Raw genomic sequence first — 14666 nt, 5'->3', positions numbered from 1 at the left:
TCCTTAACTGAACTTGTTAAAAATTACTAGTCATTTATCTACCCTTCACATTCTCTTTTGTTCAAGAAACCAAGCATATTGGACTCTGGCTTCAAAGCATTAGTGTCTGTTTATTCATGTTTGGTGTGGTTTTTGTAGAACTCATGGTTCCTATTACTTCAATTGGGATCATCACTTCATATGTTTGATAATCTTCCGTAATATTTGCACTTATCATATATCCTTTACTGTAATTGAATTGATGAGTTTGTGTAGCTATTGAAAATTCTTGTGAGGAATGCTGGCTGCTTTTGATTTAGTAGAGCAAATTTGACTCCATTCACAAATGTCATGATGTGATAAGCCAATGCAACTGTAGTTACCATTCATATATTAGCACAATCATGCAAGGTATTCACAAGCATACATGTTTATTTTTGTAGAGTGAAAAGGTTTTCGTTCTTCCCCATGGAATCTTCTATACTTTGAATGTTCTTTGGACTTGATTCAAAGCTATAAATTTTCTCCCTTTATGGTCTTTACAGGTTAATTGATGTTTCAGAAGTAAGGCTGAAGGTTTCCCTGGAGACAGAACCATCTCAGAGACCTCATGGGGTTCTAGGTGTGTGGAGCCCAATACTGTCTGCTGTTGGAAATGCACTCAAAATTCAGGTTGGATGATTGACTTTTAATTAAAAGTAGTGGTAACTTCCACGTCAACTGTTTCTCATTGTAAGCTGCAAGATTTTCTGTCTTCAAATAATATGAAGATAAACTGCAGCACTTTTTTGGAAATGAGATGTAACATTTTGATATCTTCAATTCAGGTGCATCTAAGGAGAGTGATGCATAGGGACAGGTTCATGCGAAAGAGTTCCATTGCTCCTGCCATTCAAAATCGTATTTGGAGAGATCTGATACATAATCCTTTACATCTGATATTTTCTGTAGATGTACTTGGTATGACAAGTTCCACACTGTCTTCTCTTAGTAAAGGGTTTGCCGAGCTTTCAACTGATGGACAGTTTCTTCAATTACGCTCGAAGCAGGTGTGTGTTTTCTTTGTTTAATCAAGAAACTTTATTTGTGTATTCTGGAATTGTAAACAAGGTCTTCGCACTCAAACAGGTTGGGTCACGAAAAATCACTGGGGTAGGTGATGGAATTATTCAAGGAACAGAAGCTTTTGCACAAGGTGTTGCCTTTGGGGTATCTGGAGTTCTGACAAAGCCTGTGGAGAGTGCCAGACAGAATGGATTCTTAGGACTGGCTCATGGACTGGGGCGTGCCTTCATAGGATTTATTGTGCAACCTGTTAGTGGGGCACTAGATTTTTTCTCCTTGACTGTTGATGGAATAGGTGCTAGTTGCTCAAAATGTTTAGGGGCTCTTAATAACAAGACCACTACCCAGAGGTTCAGAAACCCACGGGCTATTCGTGCTGATGGTATTCTGAGAGAGTATTCTGAGAAAGAGGCTTCTGGTCAGGTACAGTTTCTATTGCTTATATTTAAAGCTGTTGTGAGAGAGTTTGTTATCTTTAGCCAAGTAGAATGAAAGGTTATAGATCAAGGAAAATAAATTTATCAGACGTTATAAATTTTAAAATTGTTAGGTTTCACTTTCATAAGCCTTTGACAAGTTTAAAGTGATTTAAAATATTTGACATGGTTTGGAATACTTGATAAGGTGACGATTCTTGTGTATGCTAGAATGAAATGCGTGGATGGGTGGATTCAATATTACTTGGTGTTACTTATCAATGAAAACATGTTAGAATGAAAAGAAAAGGGGTGGTGGAGGATTTTGTTATTCACCATTTAAGTAAATTGATAACCTCTGCATGATGATATTGGCTAGGTGTCTCAGATTAAAAAAAATAAATTTGAATCTTTCAAAGATATAAAATTTATTTTGCTTTTAGTAAATTTTACCTTTTGCATTAGCTATGGAACACGACTTGAAAACTATCATATTCTTATGCTTACTATCAATAAATGGAAACACTGTTCATATGACCAATGAATAGCCCCAACTCTTTTTTTTTTTTCATTCCAAGTTTTTTTTTTTTTTTAATAATTGGGTCCTTTTGCTTCCCATTTAATAAACCTCAAATATTTTTTTTCACCTGCATCTTTTTTTTTTCTTGATCTTTTGGGTCCTATTGCTATTCATTTAATAATTGTTATACAGTTTCACAAAATTAATGTTTGGTAGACCATGAAATGATGTTTAAAATAATAAACATGCGAGGCAATACGAGATGGAAGAAATATTTTTTGATGAAAATACATCAAAGAAGAATGACAATCCACTATCGGTTGCACTAGTTACCCAAATTAAGTCAGACTTTTTTTTTTATTTAATTTTTTGTCGCTTGACTTTTTTTTATTCCCAATTTAATCTTTCAATATTAAGTTGACTTGAAATTGAGTTTGATGTTTTTTTTTTGGTTAGCTTGCTCTCTGGTTGCCAGGCCTTTGAGCACTTTTGATCTTTATATAATGCTCAATTTAGCAAAATAAAATTTAATTTTATTGATTCAAACTAATAAAACTTGAGACCCATTACAAACTGAAAGAAATATTCTGCCTTTTTTTTTTTGAAGAAATAACATTTTTATCTTAGCTTATTGTGAGTCGAGGCTTTTAGGTCGATAATCAACAAATTTGTTATCATTTATTAGCATATATAATTCTCGATTTATTTTATTGAATGCATGTCCAAACTCAGTTTGCAGTAAAATTTTTCTTAATGGTAAAAAACTTTAATGCCAACACTCTTTTTGCATTGAGAAAAAATGCTCTATCCCACAGCGTAGCACAGGGAATCAAACTAGTCTTTTTTATTGCAAAGTTAAGTGGTAACCTATATGTAAATGTTTTTGGAATTTGCCGTTGTGCTCGATCTTCCTTTCCTTTTTCTATGTTTGCGCATTGTCTGACTATCTTTTTACTGAAAAACAGACTATTTTACGCAAATATAATGAAGATATGGAGTGAAAAAGTATCATCTTTACTGTTACTTCAATGATCAACACTCACAAGATAAAACATTTTAGCACAAAATTAGATTTCCACTTGGAGACCGCATATCATTCTAATTTAGCCCGCCTGTTCATTATAGTAGAAGTGTTACACGTTGGGCTTATTTCTGTATGCAGTTCACATGATCTACCAGTCTAGAATTTGAATATAGTAAACATGAGCACGTCTCAACAAGGTCACAATTGTCATGGCCACCATAAATTACTGTTCACTGGGCGGACCGTCTGTTGAAAGAATTGAGAGGAATTTAATGGTGGCCAGGAACATGCATGTTCATGTGTGAGCGCTGGAGATCCAAAATATAACCTTTTCTCCCATTGCCAGATTGAAAAAATAGGAGGTAGAACTTTTCATCCAATTGATGGAATTAAAGTCCTGCATGAAGCTTATTGAGAGGATGGTCAGAACTCGTAATTAAATGTCTATAAATTAAATCTGAAGTGTCCTAGTCCTAGTTCTTGGATTATCTAATGAGGAAAACTTGCTAACACAATTCTTGATGATATGTTTCTTAACTTTCTTATTTTGGTTCCCAGATGATACTTTACCTTGCTGAAGCAAGTCGACATTTTGGCTGTACTGAAATATTCAAGGAGCCCTCAAAATTTGCATGGTCTGATTACTATAAAGACCATTTTTTCGTTCCTTATCAAAAGATTGTTCTAGTGACGAACAAACGAGTCATGCTGCTGCGGGTTTGTCTCATGAATCTTAATTCATTGCTTGCTAGTCATCTTAATAGTTAACATCCTTCCTAGTTATCATGCTAATCTGACACACTTCTGTTTCTCTCCTCTTGTGTTTAGTGCTTTGATCTAGACAAGATAGATAAGAAACCTTCCAAAATCATGTGGGATGTGGCATGGGAAGAGCTTATGGCCCTGGAGTTGGCAAAAGCAGGCTGTCACCAACCTTCTCACTTGCTCCTCCATCTTAAGAGTTTTAAGAGATCGGAAAATTTTGTCCGGGTCATAAAGTGCAATGTTGGAGAAGAATCAGAAGACACGGAAGCCCAAGCTACTAAGATCTGTTCAGTTGTACGTAGAGTGTGGAAAGCATACAAGTTTGACATGAAAACCCTTGTTCTAAAGGTGGTTTTGTGTAAATCATTAATTTTGTTAAAAAAATCATTGAAATTGAAAAGTAATGTTAGACTGCATATACATAATTCTGATTGTGTTTTGCCTGTTTAGGTTCCTTCAAGCCAGAGACATGTCTATTTTGCTTGGAGTGAAGCTGATGGTAGAGAACCACATAATCCAAATAAAGCTATTATCAAATCAAGAGAGCTATCCTCATCAAATTATGCATCTAATGAAGGGAGATTTGTTAAACATGCAATCAACTTTTTGAAGATTTGGAGCAGTGAACAAGAATCTAAAGGCCGGTGCAAACTATATAGGAAGCAGGTGCTTCTAAATTATCAAGCTATGCCTGATTGTTGATTTAAATTTGTCCATGTTGCATATAAATGCAAAACTTCACCTGGTTTTTCAGGTTACAGAAGACGGTGGAATATGTAGCATTTGGAGACCCATTTGTCCAGACGGGTAATTCTGGTTTTTACTTTATATTCTTGGAAATCCCATATTGCCACTAATAGCTGTTTTCTTCAACTTGCTACTTCAGCATGTCACATTTCAACATCTTACAATGTGGGTTACATCAAACTATTAGGTGTTTGCTTAATAATTATTTCAACCCTCTGTTTAGGAATAGAGAACATTGTTCTGTTGAAATGGGTAACTAAGATTTCATGCTCCATAATTCATTGTGGATGAGAAATACAAGGTATAATAAACTCCCTTTTGAGATATCATATACCCAGTAAATGAAAAATTGATAAGCAACGTGTGGTTGCAGTTTCTTTTTATTCTTATTCAAGAGTTTATTTTTGTTGTTAATGGTGAGCTTCCATGCAAGGACATTGGAAGGGGCTGGGGTGTCTTGGTATTGATTTCCCTGGAACCATATTTTCTTGAGTAATGCTTTGTTAAAGTGAAAGGTTTTAACAAATTTTATCACAAAACCGAAACATGAAATAAATGACCAGGAAGTTGAATTAAATTAACACTGCTTTTTATTGTCTGTTTCAGGATGTTCCATATAAAATTGTTGTTTTCAGGAGGCCGCCTTTTCTTACCCTTGTTCATGTTTTACAGTTTTTGCCTTCAGATGATGTTAATTTTTTCAGTCTATTTTGATCCAGAAATGTCACTTTCCTTGCAGGTATATCTCCATTGGGGACATAGCTCATGTTGGCGGCCATCCTCCAAACGTGGCTGCTGTTTATCGGAACACTGACAGACTGTTTGCACTTCCGCTGGGTTATGACCTGGTAAGAAGCTTCCATCCATTTCATTAACAAAAATTATCAACCAAGTGTGAGCCCTATTCTATAGAATCTTACAACTGGCTTGGTCAGATTCTAGTGAAGGTATTGTTTGCTAAAGAAGGTGAAGAGTACATTTAAGGGGACAAAACCCATATGGCATGAGTTAGAGGGGACAAAACCCATATGGCATGAGTTAGTTCATTTAAAGAGTGTATTTTTTCTGCGAAGTAATATCTTGCATGTAGTTTTTCTTGCTTCCTACTCATTGTTAAGTCAAATATCACAACCTTAATTGTGGTTTGATTGATCCAAGAGCGTTTGGGGGGTTCAATTTTTGTTCAAAGTGCAAACCCATTCAGGTAGGTGGCATTTTTCTTGTTATTGGTTAACAAGGGTTTGGCTAAAGAATTTGAAGAATGGCTAATAATTTTGTGTTTGTTATGGTATTCCATGCATTTCAAGTTTATAGCAACCAATTCTGATGTCTATGAGTAGAACATGAGCAATCATTTGCCATAAAATATGCATAACCTGGAGATGTGCAGGTGTGGAGGAATTGTCAGGATGACTACAAAGCTCCAGTATCTGTTTGGCATCCACGGGCTCCAGAAGGATATGTATCTCCTGGATGTGTTGCTGTTTCCAACTTTGAGGAGCCAGAACCTTGTTCGGTATACTGTGTAGCGGAGTCACTAGTGGAGGAAACAGAATTTGAAGAGCAGAAAGTTTGGTCTGCTCCAGATTCATACCCATGGGCTTGTCATATTTATCAGGTCAGGAGCGATGCTCTTCACTTTGTTGCTCTTAGACAGACAAAGGAAGAATCTGATTGGAAGCCAATGAGGGTGGCTGATAACCTTCCGACTCGGTTACAATTATCAGAACCTCAGTGAACCACTTCTTCTGGCAGTAAATACAATTGCAATAGAGACTGTTAGGACATTTTTTAAGTTTTCCAAAATAGTGACACTCTTGCTCCCAACAGGAATTGCACGAATTGCACGACGAGAGAGTGAATTTACATGAACATCCAAGCGGCCACATTTTTTCTTATCTTTGGATATTGTTTTGGATTGTGATCCCTTAGGCTCGCATGGTGTAGCCTTGTATATTCTGAAGGTCTAAAATACGTGGTTTTGGCCAAAAATAAAACACAATTCTGTTAAGATTGTTACAAATAAGGAGGGAAAGCAAGCAGTTGTGATAAAATCAAAACAATAACAAAAAGCATTAAATAAAAGAGTACATATGAATTTTTTTAGAATGCTGTCTGTTAACCTGTTTGTAGATGTATGCTGATTGGAAATCAAATATAAATAAAATATTATGACTTAAAAACGTTTTTGAGGGACACTCCAATTTCATGTTAATTTTTATTTTATTGTAGTTTATTTTATTTTAAAAGAAAGAGATTATTGTTATTAATTATAATAAGGATTGTAAATTACCCGTCATTTTGCTTTTTGACTTTATTCAACTGCCTCGATCTCTCCTGATAATAAAACTATCATGCAAGTTTTAAGATACAAGCTCAACCATGAAGAAGTCAAATAGATAAAATTAGAGTGAAGTCAAATAGATAAAATTGGAGTTAAATAGATAAAATTGAGCAAGATAAATCAACTTTTGCTTATTAAAAGTGTGAATAGATTCTCTTGGATTCAAATATGGAATATAAAGAAGTAACTTTGTGTTTATCCCAGTAAAACGATTATTAAGTTCTTGAAGTTGCATGTTAATTTTTGTATAAAACAACTCAGCTTAGTAATGATACAAGTTTGTTAATCATTGAGTGTTACATCTTGATCGATCATGAATGACAACCATATCATTTATTTATTTTTGGAATATCAATGCTATGTTTTTCATAAAAAGAACTCTCATCAACTAAAGATTCACATTTGTCATCCCTCATCATTTCAACTTGTTACGAAACTTTAACTAAAGTCATCGTATTTATAATATCTTAATATTTTCTTTCTAATGCTTGAGATAATTCATTCCTATTATATTCTTTATCAAATGCAAATTGAAAACAAATTTATAAGATTGTGTTGAGTTGAGAAGTGCAAAAACTTCACCCCTTTGTTTTGAATTTACACCTTCTTCAACAAGGATCTTAAACACATCAATAACGGAGGCAAAAAATATAATTAAATTTACCAAAGATTCATAATATGAGTCCCAACATGTATAATTAGCTCTTCAAAGCATAGTTTCTTGATGTAAACCTCAAGTGGCACTTGAATATCATCATTATTAACTGCTTCAACTATCTTGCTATGTTGCTTCTCGCAAAGATGATCTCCTCTTGCATGAGGCTCTCACAACATTTGTAAAACCAAAAACCACATTGAATAAAAAAGCAATATGAGCATGGTTTTTTTCCCACACCAACAAGTGCTAGTTGCAATTGATGGGCAAAACAATGAATATAATATGTGGATGGATTCTCCTTCATTATCAAAGCTTACAAGCCATTAAATTCACCTTGCATGTTATTAGCTCCATCATAGCCTTGTTAATACAATTGTGATATACTAAGTCAGTGTTTGTCAAATAATGCTTCAATTGCCTCCTTAAACAATAGAACAATTGTGTTCTTAACATGCACAATACCAAAAAAAGCATTTAATAACACATCCATTCACATCTACATAGTGTAGAACAATAACCATTTCCTCTTTAACTAATAAATTATGAAACTTATCAATTAAAATAGCTCACGACCAAGATCATTCAAGATTATATTGGTGGTTTCTATTGCAGCAGCACATCTAATATCTTCTTGAATGTCATAAACTATAATTTTTAAATTACCGGGATATTTGTCTAAAATAACATCTTTGATTCCTTGATTATGATTAGCAAGAAACCATAGAAGCTCAAGAAAGCTTCCTTGATTCTTTGAATCCTTATATTCATCACAACCATGAGATGCTAGTACTTGACACAAAAGAAAACGAATACAATCAATGATTGTAGTCAATCAGGTTTGATAATCTCTTTGAGCTTGATTTGAAATTCTGGCATAAGCAACTTCAATGTGTTGCCTTTAATTCATCAAATCTTGGTATTTCCTCCAGGTTTGGTTGTGAGCACTATTAGGACCTCCAACATAAATCTCAAATCTTTTTTTTATTTGTTCAATTGTTAAATTTCATGCCAACAAAATAATCACCACTTGCTTGATTTCTCATATTCGACTTATAGAGATAACAACATAAGAAAAATGTTGAATCATCATCCTTACTATACTCTAACCAAATTGGGACAAATCATCGATATATAATCCCAATCTTTCTTTGTGAAAAATTATAATCATGAGATTGACAAATACCTTTTGACAAGTAGGCTCTTTGAACTTTGTTTATATCATTAGGATGATATTCAAAAATTTTCTGTCTTAGCCCCATATCTAAAGGAAGATCATCTAAATTGAGTTTTGTACAACTTGTTTTTTGATTAAGTGCCTCCATTATTGATAGGAAGCCATTGGAAGTGATTTTATATGTTTTTCATAGATTAATTTGAAGTAATATTAAAATTAAGGAATTTGAAAAAGATGATGAGTTGGTAACTCAGGCCACTGTAATATAGCCTTTCAATATACTTAAAATACGACTTTACTTGAAATAAAAATGTTTCATAACTTTTTCTAATCATATTTTCTAATGTTATTATTTCTGAACCATAATTGCCATATATTTTACATAATTATTTTTATAGTTAATTATTAAAAATAAATATTTTATAATTAAAACAGGGGACTGTAACAACATGATTATGGTATTTGGTGATTGTTTTAGGGAATTTTAGGGTCATTTAAGTGAATGATATATTTAATTTTTTTTATTAAACTAGGAATTAGAAACCATCTCATGTGTTGCATTGAGATGCATTGTTTTTAGAATTCAAACTTAACATGATTGGAACTCCAGATATGGGTATCCATATTAATTTTCTCAAAGATTTCACTTTTCAGTTTCCTAGTCGTTGAAGCTTCAAAGAGATATCAGGCTTTCCACGACTAATTTTGGGCTAGAAATTTTTCCTGCAAAACAAGTCCTTGTATAATTAAAGGATTTTTTTATGGTTAAAATAATAGATTGGTGAGAAGAAAAATAGAGAGAGAGAAAAATAAGAGAGATATATAAGAGAAAAGATTTTGTATAATGGTGAAGAGGATGTTTTGAATTTTTTGTTGTGTGGATGGTGGTGTATACATCTGACCTTTCAAGATCACATGATTTACTTGAAGATATGAGTAGGAGCAGTGGTAGCTCACCTAACAATGAGAGGATATGGAGCATTGACTTTCCTAACGATAAATGGGTGTAGTGATTTTCCTGGCCAATAAAAATAGCACTTATCGTGCATGCAATCATAAAAATATTTGACTACACAGTAAATTTTATTTCATTGAGACATGAACTAATTAGAAGACATATACATGTGATTTTTTACAAGCGATAGTCACTTCTAAAACAAGTAATAAGGTTGTGTCATATTGTTTCTTTGAACTGCGTAACATAACCTTGTTTTGTGAGCCAGACAGATGCTTTAAGGTCAGTTTGATCAAACATTGATTTGGTTGTGTTTATGGTTGTTTGAGTTAGATGTCTAGTTGTTCCGGCCAACCCGAACAACTAGGATTTCTAGCCTTTTTTTTAACCTACCCATCACATCACATGTTTTAAAATTAGCACTGTATTTTTAAAGATCTTGCATAATAATACCATTTGAGAAATATTTGGTGAAATAACACATTTTTATCTTGTTGCACTTTTGAAACATGATATTGTCCAATTATTTAACTTAATTGGTCAAATATAATTTAATGAACTTTTTCTTACAAATATGGTTTATGAGTCAGCATATACATCTTTGTCCAACTTCTTATAAACTCAAAAATAGACTCAAATTAAAATCTTAAAAGTTATTGTTAACACAACAGTTGTCCTCTATTTTTCAATGTTAATGATGTAGTCGAGCTTGCGATAATTGGTGATTCTGAGTAGTCGGGTATGGGTTTGCCATAACTAAATGAGGATCTGCCTCAAATAGATTATATGAATGACTTAACAGATGTATTTATGGACTAGTGAGACATGTCTGATCTAAGAGGAGGTCTAGTCATGTCAGACCAGAATAACAGCTCAAAAAGATCATAATTTTTTATTCGATCATTGGATCGCGTATAAATTTTTACAAGAGTTTCTGGGAGTCGTTTTCTCTATAGTAGTCATTGCATCGCTACGCGAACCATCAGATCTTTAGATATCAAAAATCTCGTTGAGACCCTTTAATTTTAGAAGTTTTGAGATTTTTCTTGTTATTTTTTAAATTGGTTGATTAGTTTCATTGAACATTACGATCTAGTCGACTGGTTGAGCCAGATAGTTGGAGTTTCACCTTGTCATTATTCTAAAGCGCAACAAGATAAAAGTGTGTTATTTCGCCAAAACTTTTTGCTTTTATGTTAATTTGCCAATTATTTTGATTTTGTGTGCTAATTTTGAAAATTGTCATCACATATAGATACTTATTTTTCACTACTAATTTTTTTCCTTTGAAATTCTCATGGAAAGAAAATCTTCTTGTTGTTGAAATATTCTCTTCATGTTTCCTTTTTTATCCTTTAATAATTTCTTTGATAGATTTTATTTTTAGCAGCATTTTTTACTAAGAACTGATTTTTTTCCTTATTCATATTTTTTTTGACAATTCAAGATTGAGTTGGTTAAATGGCTTACATAAACTATTTGAAGTTGAAAATGATGTTTGAAACAGATATATAAGCTATGAAAGAGGACTTTGTTACAAAATATCAACAATTAGAATCCAGAAACCTCCATGAGAAGAGAAGTTCCAAAGTATCCATGAAATATCTTGTAGGAGTTCCTTCAAGATGACTTTTTTACTTCTAGTGGTGCAACCCACCGTCTATTAGGCAATACTACTAAAATTATGTATTATGTATTGTAGCAAAATTAAGCTTGACACAAACTTGATATATTGAGTCGTTAGCAGCATAATAAAAACACAGAATGACAGACACATTCAAATTCATGACTCTCATAAAAAAATGTAAGACTAATAAATTAGTTTAGTATCTGGGCAATGCCCTAACACGAGAAATGGATGGATCTTTCTTGTTTTCCCTCCCTTATCTTTTCATTTTTTCTTTTTTTAGAATTGCAGGACGATACTGCCTTTAACCTATTTAGATAGACAAGCTAGATTTTCTATAAATAGACATGAGCAAAAGGTTCCAGCAATGCATTTATGGTTATTGTCCTAGGATACGAAAAACAGATACAATAAGAATAAAAGAAACAAGATGGAATAAGAAACGAAGATAGAATTGTGTTTTATAGTGAAGTACAAGGAAAAACAAGGGTAGAAGTATCATATTTGGTTAATGATTAATAAGATGGGGGAAAATTTTGTTTTACCATTAATATGTATTACTGTCAAACTTATATGTTATTTTTTTAACATATTTTACATTGAGTGATGAAATTAATAAAGTATAATAACCCTACTTGTAAAACCTGGGTTGGCTTGGCAAGTTGACTCAAGACATTGCCAACTTATGGCTTAGACCGAGTTTAAGAAAAATAGAGGGATGATTGGCCCAATCTAATCCAATAAAAAAACTAGGGTCGACTAGCAAACTGAGGTAAAATATGATAAAAACTCGGATAAAAAACTTATCAACATTTTTGTTGTTGATACATCGACTTGATACTTAGCCAACCTATGCTCTAGATCGAGTTTAAGAAAAATAGAGGAAGAATTGACTCAACTTAGCCCGATAAAAAAACCATTGATTTTTATAAAAAAAAAATGGTCAAAACAACGTCGTTTTAATCATTTTTAAAAAATATCAATTCAAGTTGACTCTCTCGACCCGTATCCAGATCAAATTTTAAAATTATGATAATAATAATTTTAATTCTTACATGTCTTAGATAATTTTAGAATTAAGATTTTTTTACAATGATAATTGAGCAATAAAAACAATAAATATTGTCTCTGGACTGTATCTTTTGAAAGTATAGAAATTCACTCCAAAATAATTTTAAAAACAAATTTATTTTTATATCTATGTCTTTTCAACCAAATAAATTTTTATTTATACTATCTTCTTCTTTTTTTACGTTCCGGAATAATAATAATAATAATAATGAAATGTTACCTTACAATGCATTTGGTTGGGGTAAAAAATCAATCGAAGCCAAAACTAGATTCCTATCAAGGCCAAAAGTCGTGTATGCTCTACAAACTAACAAGCTAACCACGACTCCCCTGTATTTGTGCTTGAAGGGGAGTTTGACTGTGTAAATGTAGATACGGGACCAGATCCCAAAACCAAGGTATAGCCTCCTCCACAGAAATATCTGTGTTTTCTGAACACAACTTAAACGCGGCTCAAGTCATTGTCTACCAGCCCAGTTTTGGAGGACTTTTTAGTTATTATTAGTTAGAAAAGGTCCCCATTTTCGCTATATTCACACTTGGTCATGCTTTGACGCGCCGTAGCAGTCAGCAACTGCTCTTTTCATTGCTCCCGAAAACAAATTAAAAGGGTGAATTAATTAGTCTCTTAAAACAGGCTGATATATTACTTGCACTGCAAGGCATTGCCACTTAACAAGGCTGCCAGGCGTTTTCAATGGTAACGTTCAAGCAATGGAGATTAGAGAACCACGTCAAGCAAAGAAAGAAGAGCGTGTGAGCTTTGAACTTTTGCGGGGGGCCCTTGAACCCATTGGCAGGCAAGACGACAATAGTACCTTCAATGCGCCAGCGTGAAAAAGTGTTCGCAAATGGGGTCTTTTCCTCCCGTCCAAATTCAGTCTCAATCCATCTCCAAAGAAGAATATAAGATGATCCTGTTATTCTGTAGATGATGTTTGAAACTTGATTCTCCATGAGATAAAAGTGAGGTACCGACACTGCCAATTAAAGTTAATCCCACCTATCTCACGGAGCTGTGGACTTTGAAGTGAAATCAAATTTACCCTGAAGTAAAGCAAGGAGTTGCCCGGGACCGGAGTTTCTGCCTGGAAAATAAATTCCCACCGTTTTATAGCAAAATTCAACGGATGTGAATCAGAGCCTCGTGGTGACGACAGGCATATCATTGGGAGGGACTGCAGCTGAAGTTATGCTTAACCCAGAAGCAGAATGGAGCTAATTCCCTCAGATGATTGTCACAAAATTACAAACTTCGGGGTGCAATGTTTTATCAGTAGTCAAGACCCGGAAACTCTATATAATGTGAAACCTCGCTGGTATTATCAATTTGTGCCCTAAAACTGCAAATATGTTTTGTACTTGGAGGCCCACGTCTTCATGTTTGATTTTCACCACATGGTTAACTCCTGCTTACACAAGTTCCTGTTCCACCTCTTTCCTTCTCCCTTCCCCTTCCATTTTTTTTTCTCCCGTTCTTTTAAGTCTTCTCATTCACAAGTCCCGTTGGTGTGTGACGCGTGAGAAAGTGAGTCAGAGAGATAGGGGAAGAGATAAGAGCTCACTTCCTCCACGAAATTGTAATGATGGCTAACCACTCAGGCAGCATGCAGCTAAGCTCAAACGACCTTGCTTCAATAAATACCAAAATATCTACATCGAGTGTGAGAGATTCGTGATTATCTTCTCTATTAACGAGGACCCACTGGGTTAACTATCTATCACATATTGTACGCTTCTTCTACGCCAATACTTTATTCTCGTTTCAGAATTTGCTCCAGTGACTAATGCTAAACTGGAAAATTACATAACATATATTCTGTTGTATATGTGCAGGCATCATCATCATCATCATCATCATCATCAAATGGGAAGAAAAGTTGTAAAACTTTGAAAAAAAAAAGAGAGAACAAAAAAAAAAGCAAAGGAAATTGTGAATGGTTTAGTATGCGTGTGCTTGTGTAATTTCAAAAATACACTTCTCTTCAGAAATGCAACACAGGCATTGGTTGCTCTGCAAAGCTATCACATGACACCAGTGCTCACAACGGTCAAGACAGACAAAGCAAGCAATCACTATATACATAATGAGAGAGAGCTTGCAATTCATCATTTTTATAGTGATAAATGCAGCAACTTATAACTACCATAAACTACAAGATTATGTAGTGAAGAGATCACTGGAAAAAGGTAAACCTATACAGAAAAATAATTAAGTTGTATAAAGTACAAGTATTGCTGGTATTAAATTTTAAATCTTGATTTATTTACCTATGCTGTGTATAGAACTCCATCCAATACCAAGCATTGATAATTTGATA

The 14666-nt window shown here is 33.8% G+C and overlaps 1 protein-coding gene and 1 long non-coding RNA gene across 2 annotated transcripts in view; both read left to right on the top strand.

The window, feature by feature from the left end:
* The window catches only part of LOC133674060 (uncharacterized), a 40524-nt gene extending 33997 nt beyond the window's left edge, over positions 1–6527 (top strand). Inside the window, exons 56-64 of the mRNA XM_062095023.1 lie at positions 525–651; positions 807–1028; positions 1108–1467; positions 3563–3721; positions 3833–4117; positions 4220–4435; positions 4524–4576; positions 5256–5364; positions 5907–6527. Of these exons, the coding sequence (XP_061951007.1) occupies positions 525–651; positions 807–1028; positions 1108–1467; positions 3563–3721; positions 3833–4117; positions 4220–4435; positions 4524–4576; positions 5256–5364; positions 5907–6254 (1879 nt within the window). The 3' untranslated portion in view covers positions 6255–6527. The remainder of the gene's footprint in view (positions 1–524; positions 652–806; positions 1029–1107; positions 1468–3562; positions 3722–3832; positions 4118–4219; positions 4436–4523; positions 4577–5255; positions 5365–5906) is intronic.
* Positions 6528–13069: 6542 nt separating this feature from the next.
* On the top strand, positions 13070–14342 carry LOC133674053 (uncharacterized). Its single transcript, XR_009835113.1, has 2 exons — positions 13070–14075; positions 14182–14342. It is a non-coding gene; the product is annotated as an uncharacterized LOC133674053 (long non-coding RNA).
* Positions 14343–14666: the final 324 nt, after the last annotated feature.

This window comes from Populus nigra, chromosome 1 (assembly GCF_951802175.1).
Source record: "Populus nigra chromosome 1, ddPopNigr1.1, whole genome shotgun sequence".
Lineage (NCBI taxonomy): Eukaryota > Viridiplantae > Streptophyta > Magnoliopsida > Malpighiales > Salicaceae > Populus > Populus nigra.
The sequence above is the reverse complement of the archived record's forward strand: the minus strand, read 5'-3'. Positions and strand labels throughout refer to the sequence as shown.